General features: G+C 46.0%; 1 protein-coding gene across 1 annotated transcript in view; it reads left to right on the forward strand.

The window, feature by feature from the left end:
• The window catches only part of LOC125942316 (uncharacterized), a 56,780-nt gene extending 49,350 nt beyond the window's left edge, over positions 1 to 7,430 (forward strand). Inside the window, exons 4-5 of the mRNA XM_049660476.1 lie at positions 3,790 to 3,959; positions 5,801 to 7,430. Of these exons, the coding sequence (XP_049516433.1) occupies positions 3,790 to 3,959; positions 5,801 to 6,071 (441 nt within the window). The 3' untranslated portion in view covers positions 6,072 to 7,430. The remainder of the gene's footprint in view (positions 1 to 3,789; positions 3,960 to 5,800) is intronic.
• Positions 7,431 to 8,468: the final 1,038 nt, after the last annotated feature.

Consider the following 8,468-nt stretch of genomic DNA (forward strand, 5'->3'; position numbering starts at 1 on the left):
GCGAAAAAAAGTACCCACTCTCCGCCGGGATTGAACCCAGGCCCGCTGCGTGGGCGTCGGACACTTTACTACTCAGCCACGTAAGCGCTTGCTACCAGGGAGCAGAAATATTCCCTTTAAACGCGCTCTATAGGCAGGCGCAGACGACCCGAGCCTCTGCAGTATGGTGGCGCCATTTAGTTAAAGTGCCTGCAACTGCCGTGCACGCAGGCACAGACGACGAGATGCGATTCAGACGAGCCGCGCAATCAACGCTATTCCGATGTTAGATGTGCGCCACGCATTCTGGGAACCTCTTTGGTACACGTTATGACGTCTCCTCGCAAGGTACGAACCGCTGCTGAAGAAGCGAATCGTAGAGCTACGTGTGCGGCTACAACCAGGCATCATCGGGCTCAGCAGACTGCTGTGCAGAGACCATTACAAGCCGTAGCTCGCCGTCGATGCCGGACGGATAGTTCAGATCGTTCTCGTCAAAATAGAGGCGAAGACACTTTGTCGCGAAGACCCTGTTGTGTGTCGTGCCGAAATTGGAGCTACTCTTGCGACGCTCAACCAGCTTACACTGTGACTGTGCTACGTGTGCCGCGCAGGCCTGTGACTTTTTTTGCACCAGCTTTAAAAGACGCTGAACCAACGTTGCCACAATTGCAGAGCAAAGGTAGAAGTAACTTCCTCAAAAGTATTTCAGAAATTTTCTTGGAATGCTCTGGATCGTTCGCTTCGCACATCAAGGTGGGACATCGGGTGTAGTGCAGCAGCAGAGCTGAGAAGAGCAACGTGCATAGCATTCCGCTCCTTCTCACCTCCATTGATTTTATTACTCTGTTGACAAAGTTGCGCGTGAGCTGGCACATGCCGATGAGTTCACGCCGGGTATTTTAGGTACTTGCTGTCCATGTTTTTCATCAACCCATAAACTGCCTCTGTCGGGTTTGACACTTGCAGGTGTTCATTGCATTGATGGCACAAAAGTTGTGAAGTTCAAAAAATTAAGATTAATCAATAAAGCAATGAGCGACACTACTTTCGTAAAATTAAGCAATAAGTCATGGTTTGTTTTTTCGCTACAACAAAATTGTTTCTGTTTTGCTACTGTTGTGATACTCAGGATGCCCAATTGCAGCTCACGTGGTTCAACGAACCAATCCTTTTAGATCGCGTATCCTTTAAAACATTCGAGTTCATACCTTTTCATCACAGGCACGAGCCAGGTAGCCAGCCAAAAAGCTAATTGGAGCAATTTCGAGCTCATAGCCAACAGGTTGAAAGGGGTTGAAAGTCCTCTGAGGATAAAGCACAGAAGGCGGTTTGCCAAGGTGCTGCCATTGCATCTTGCTCTGAACCAGGTCCCATGTCGACAAGGCCAAAAATTTTTTCCACTTGACGATCATATATAACTTTTGGTTGTATTAACATTTCGTCAATAATAAGGAAACACATTTGCTACTGCTCCACAACCAAGCCTTCTCCCGCTAAACGCAGGCGCTCTTTGATCAACGGGGTTAATCCAACCTTGCCTGTTGATTTACTCATACTTTTGCAACGTGGTACGACACGGAAGCTTGAAGAGAGCCCTCGGTACTGATTTGCTGTGGTAGCGTGCGTGAGAGCACCGCCGGTATGCTTTTTCCCGCCTTTACCCGTGCCCACCCAGTGGTGCCCAACAGCAGCCGCATATGCAACTACAGCCCCTTACGCTTTCTCTCATAGCAAGCCGCCTGGCGCGGCAGGCCGCACCGTGTGCGCTTGCATCCAGCGGCCATGGCAGTACAGTCTGTGGACGATGCCAATGACTGGGAAGACTGGATGCAATCAGGCTGTAGTCGTTTGTTGGCGATATCTGTTCGCAAGTTTTGCCAGGGTTCCTGCGAAAGTCGGTTGCTTCCATTGGCAGCAATTTAAAATGCAGTTTTATTCGACAAGCATTACTGTCAGAGCATGTTTCTTGCGTAATATTGCTGCATTGCTGGGATTGAAACTCGGGCCAAGCATCTACTGCTAACAGCGCAAAATGTGGAAGCAAATTAAACATTGAAATTTACACGTGTGCTCAAGAAGTGTAAAGAAACACATTCATGCGTGAGATGTAATACCTTGTGGAGCTCCAGTTCCTGCACATAAGCGTTTTGGTGCTGGCAGAAAGAAACTGCCTATCTTCTGTTGAGAAGCCAGCACCATGGTGCCCATACGACTCGCATGCGCCACGATTTTTGAGACTGAGGCAGAGCAGTGCGGATTGATACAAACTAGGCATTACAGAGCCTGACAAGACTACACGGTTGTTGCTGCCAGTAAATTATGTAAAGATGATTGGTTAACAAAAGTTCGTAGTCTTCATGAGCATTTACGCAGTATAACGCTAACAATTTTATTGACTAGCAATTTTTTTTTCATTGCAGCAAAGACAGCACGATGCCGAGCACACCGAATGCAAGTGGCCGCGTGACGCAAGATTGCGCAAGACTCTTTTCACTGGCATATCTTGTCATATCAGAACGAACTGTTGACATATTTGTGATGTGATTGGCATGAATAGTCAGTCCTTCAGAGAGAACACAGTGCACATATATGTATAGTATGTGTTTGCAATCATGGAAGAGTGGGAATAAAATAAAGGAAGGAAGATAATCGTCGTGACATCACATTTCTGTACAGTATTGAGGTTGCTCATTGTGGTGGAGGTTTGATCAGGTAGACAGTCGCATCGACACTGTAGTCTGGTGTTGCATACTCCCCCAAGCAAACGGATACTTTCATTCTACACGTCTACTTTAGTTATTTGCACATGTTGTTGGTAGTGCATGCCAGATGCGGGCCTTAAGACTCTTTGCATGTCAGTATTATACTCAAGCGAACTGTGCGAAGTCATCTTTACATAATTTACTGGCAGCAACAACCGTGTAGTCTTGTCAGGCTCTCTAGCGCCTAGTTTGTATCAATCCGCACTGCTCTGCCTCAGTCTCGAAAATTGTGGCGCATGCGAGTCGTATGGGCACCATGGTGCCGGCTTCTCAACAGAATATAGGCAGTTTCTTTCTGCCAGCACCAAAACGCTTATGCGGTGTGCGGTGCGGTGTGGTGGTTGCACAATACTCTGCTCGTTACGTGTCTGCATCTCAGTTTAGTGGTACCCCTGCAGCCATGTCGCACATGTTCTCGATAGCCCAGATACAGCGAGAAGAAAGTTGTTTTAAGAAAAGTTTAATGAACTGACAGGTACTGCTCACTGAAAACTTGGGCTTCAAGTTGGGCAGCTTCGCATGCGGGGTCCTTGCCAAATTTTGTCCCCGACGTGTCTGAGGTTAGATCAAACACCGTTTTTTGCCCATTTGACCCGTTGGCATCATCGCAGAGAAGGGGTAAATAACACGAGAGACATGGGGAGAGATGAATTGATGACCAACTTTTTGTTTATTTGACATGCCGGCAACATGCAGTAGACGGGGGCCATGGCAGGCATAAGGAAGCGGGAATGAAAGACAGAGGGAGTAGGGGGGCTGAGCGCTGTAAAGGAAACTTTGGGGGGGCTTGAGACCCCCCCCCCCTCTGCCTCCCTGGTCCGGAGTCCCTACAACAGTGGCTCTTTCTCCATCCGTATGTCCTGTTGTATGTCATGCTAAAACACTGATGCTGGCACTTGTTACGAATGATTTCACTGAATCGATATTTAATTGAATGCACTATTAAAACATGTTCTTTGAGAGAACTGGAATTATGTATCAGTGAAGTCATATTTGGCTGCACTGGCACATGCTGAGCAGTGCTGTGGCTCTTCTTTCCTGGCAGTGCTGCACAATCTGCATGACTTGCCAAGGCCACCTCTGTATCCCGACATTGAGAAAGTGGGCACCCTGCCCACCTTCGAAGAGTTCTTCTGCAAGGAGGTGCTTGGCGTGCCAGACAGATTCCAGCCCGACGCAGGCAGCCTCGTGCCGCCCCTGCTGCCACCCAATGAGGTACGTTTGTTGAACCCTCATTACTTACTTGAAACAATGGGTGGTCGAAGACAGACCGAGAAGTTTCTTGTAGGCTCTGTTACACTATTCTGAAATGAAGAAATTTTTACAACGCTTCTCTGAAAGACAAGACCCACACATGTCTGTATCTTATCAGTACACATGTCATGAAACAAGCCACTAGGTTGGTTTCCCATGGTTATCAGTTGAGCCACAGTGAGTCTGGCTCTAAATTTCCTGTGAAAGAATAGTTGGATCATATGTTCATGACCGCATTGCATGACTGTATGCTGTTTAGAAAATGTCACGGGGCTCCTTTACTGTCACTCTTTGTGTTGTGTGCTTAGCTTTTCGTGGTGTTAACTTCCCAGCACAAAATTTGCAATGTGTAGGTTTGGACACACAGAAAAAGCTACCAATAAATGTCTAATATTGATGGAACATGGTTATAACCGCGTGTATGAGGACAGACACAGAAAGAATGTGCGGAGGACAATCATTGAGTCCTCTTTCTTTCATTCTTTCTGTGTCCCATCCTTTTTGTTTATTTGACATGCCGGCAACATGCAGTAGATGGGGGCCATAGCAGGCATGGGTTATAATCATGTTCCATCAAGCCAGCAGCCAACTAGCTTACTAAGTCTCTTAATAAAGTCTCATAATTTTGAAGTGAATAGATGGTGGGGTGTGCAGAGAAGCAGAACGCATTGAAGCTGTTTGATCTTTCAAAAAGAGCAAAAATAAGGACCCTCCCATTAAAAGGTGCTTTCCTCTTGTAAAGCTTCTTATTTGCAATTTTTTGCCAGTACAGACCGGCAGGCAGGCAGAGGTCTAGTTCCACATGCTAAAACCTCCACTAAAACGAAGTTCTTGGGGCAGCAAGTGGACCTTGTTGTAAGTGTATTTTGCGAAAAGTGAGGGGGGGGGAGATGTTAAATGAATCATTGTAATTTGTCAAGTACATTACAACAGTGTGAAAGCTTGCGAAACCTAGATTAGTAGATTTCCTTTAATTTGACACTGGGCAATTCTGTTTTTCGGCTAGTTCAATCCTGACTGAAGGTTCTAGCCGAAATTAGCCTTCGCTAGATAAATCAAACTTGGCTGTTCACCACGTTCGTGCCCGACCTTAATGGTGACCACAATGGTCATGCCAATAGCGGCAGTGTCGGTATTGGTGACATTTGGGAGACAGTCGATGCATTGAACACACGTCCTCTCCTGTCAAGAAATGCCTAGTTTTGGCCTGCCCAAAGAGGATGTTAAAGTGAAACTGGTAGTTAACAATTATTGCAGTAATTATTTGCTTATAATGTTTACCTTTTTTTCCGAGAAAATTCTATCAGTGCAGTTCGATACGAATCCAAAACCGCATTTTCAACAGCCTACCGTCAACACCAGCCTAACCAATGTTATCACCATTGCCATCACAAGATGGCAACCATGGATGGTGACAGACCCAGTGTGGACCACCATACCGTTGCGATTGTTGAGGAGTTGATGAATGCTTAATATCAAGCACGGTATGGACTGTACGAAGGGTGACATGTTATGGTTCTTCATAGAATGCAATAAAGTGATGACAATGGACAATAAGTACAGTCGAACCTCAGTTTAATGAACACGGATATAACGAATTATTGAATACAGCGAAGTAAATGAAATATTTGCTTACCCAGCTAATTTGGGGGAAAGCTATTTTTGTGGGACTTTAGTCCAACCTATCAAGCCCTGTGACATGGTTCATTTCTAGGTGAGATCATCTGGCAGTGCCAAGTATGCCCATTGCAAGTGTAAAGAAGCATTGAAAAAGCTTTTTTGTCCACCTTTCTTTGTTGCAGACCACAGTGGCTACCTTTGGGCAACTTTCAGATCGTTAAGCCAATGGCGACCTCGCTGATTCCTTGCCAGCACTGCAGGATAGCTCATAATTTTCTGAGCTCTCAGCAGCTCTTGATGCAGACAGCGTTGAGGACATACGCTGCACTGAGTGCACGTCCAGGAGCCTTCTGGAAGATGACCTCTTGTCTGTCAGCAACAGAGCTTTGCAGCAGTCCTGCAGTCGGCGTCAGGAGCTGCGAGCCACCTGAAGGAACTATGAGGTGCTGCTAGGCACGTTTCATTTCGTACTTTTTCTGGCCTGCGCTGATGGACACTCTGAACATTCCCAACGCAATGGAGCTCCCACCAAACACGCAAAAGAAACACAGCAAGTACTACCACAAGAAGTCCAAGCTGAAAAAGCCATGGGTGAAGGAGAAGTGGAAGGAGCGCAAGCGACTGGCTGCAGTGGCAGAGGCAACTGCGTCTGGTGCCATATCAGAGCACAGGGATGGCAGTGCAGGAGAGGACGGCACTGTTCTGGCCTCTCGTGCAGCCCGCTCTGCCGTGGATGCATAAGCTCACTTGAACGCACCTGCTGCTCCATCCTATTTCATGCCCACATTCCATGCTTCACCCGCCGTGGTTGCTCAGTGGCTATGGTGTTGGGCTGCTGAGCACGAGGTCGCGGGATCGAATCCAGGCCACGGCGGCTGCATTTCGATGGGGGCGAAATCGCCCCAGAACTAGAATTAATAGAATGATTTAAACATGTGGTTAGAAACAACAAAACACAGAATGTGTTCACACAACAGGAACTAAGGTAGTAAAAAAAAGTATATATATATGTATATGCTATCTATTTATTTGCGCTATTTGTGAATTTATGCGCCCATTTCGCATACATGTGAATTGTAAATGCAGAATTTGTTCTCCACCTTGGGGCTTATCATTATAACTATATATTTTTGGCTTGCTATGTAGCTTCTCAATGCAGAAAAACTTCATTATATTGAAACTGCAATGCAAAATTATGAATTCACACTGCTCGTCATTTAGGAGTGTTTGCAGACTGTCACAAAAATGTTGAAAGGATTGCTGCACTATACAACAAAATATTAGACTTCACAAGTCACTTAAGAGGACTTAATTCATATCCCAATTCTCTGACCCAAAACAAACAAGCAAGAAGTTTGTGAACAAGGCACATCAACAGCCACGAACAATAAATGCAAAATATTACGGAGTTTTAGAATATGGACAATCAAACTTAGGTCGCCCCAAACAGTGAACACTTTGCGTTTCTGGTTTACCAAGAACGAAACCCATTCAGAGCTAACGCCTTGTTTCGGAATTGGGTTTGTGTTGAGCGCTTGCAATGCCTTTATAGCTTCCGAAGCAACTTTTAAAATCAGTGCTTCATAAATCATTAGTGATAACAATATAGCACATGCGCTTGTTGCAGGTTTAACAATAAAGGCGAAAGGTGAGAACTGGTTGATTCACATTTTATGCAGTAATGGTAACATTAACCTGATCATCATCATCAGCCAATATTTATGTCCGCTGCAGGACGAAGGCCTCTCCCTGCGATCTCCAATTACCCGTCTTGCGCTAGCTGATTCCAACTTGCGCCTGCGCATTTCCTAACTTCATGTGCTTCCCTTCTCTTGGTATCCATTCTGTAACTCTAATGGTCCACCGGTTATCCATCTTATGCATTACATGGCCTGCCCAGCTCCACTTTTTGCGCTTAATGTCAACTAGAATATCGGCTATCCCCGTTTGTTCTCTGATCCACACCGCTCTCTTCCTGTCTCAACAACTGGTCTAACATTTTTCGTTCCATCGCTCTTTGTGCAGTCCTTAACTTCTTCTCGTGCTTCTTTGTTCACCTCCAAGTTTCTGCCCCATATGTTAGCACCGGTAGAATGCAATGATTGTACACTTTTCTTTTCAACGACAGTAGTAAGCTCCCAGTTAGGATTTGGCAATGCCTGCCGTATGCACTCCAACCCAATTTTATTCTTCTGTAAATTTCTTTCTCATGATCAGGGTCCCCTGTGAGTAATTGACCTAGATAAACGTACTCCTTTACACACCCTAGAGGCTGAGTGGCGATCCTGAATTCTTGTTCCCTTGCCAGGCTGTTGAACATTATTTTTGTCTTCTGCATATTAATCTTAAACCCTACTCTTACACTTTCTCGGTTAAGGTCCTCAATCGTTTGCTGTAATTCGTCCCCATTGTTGATGAATAGGACAATGTCATCTGCAAACGGAAGGTTGCTGAGATATTCGCCGTTGATCCTCACTCCTAGCCTTCCTAGTTGTGGGGGAGCACACGCTGTCACCTTCTCCCGCGGGCACTCGCCCGTCGCTGGCGCACAGAGCGCCCACGACGGCAGCCGGGTGGGCGTCTCGTGCGCGCGCTGCGGGAGCCCGGCGGACATGGGAGAAATGCACTTTGCCCTCTCCCGGTTCTCGCTCTGTTTACGTCCGCCATTTCTCCTCGTATTGAACTTCACAAACCGCTGTTGCACACTCGAAAACAAATTAAACTTTGAAGCGTTTTTAAATTACAAAACGCACGTATTATTTGGTCCTAATAGAGTTCAATTATATTATAACGCGCACATCTTTTTCATTACATTAAACGAATTTATGCGGCGTGTGCGACAAAATCTGG

Source organism: Dermacentor silvarum, chromosome 1 (assembly GCF_013339745.2).
Source record: "Dermacentor silvarum isolate Dsil-2018 chromosome 1, BIME_Dsil_1.4, whole genome shotgun sequence".
Taxonomy (NCBI): domain Eukaryota; kingdom Metazoa; phylum Arthropoda; class Arachnida; order Ixodida; family Ixodidae; genus Dermacentor; species Dermacentor silvarum.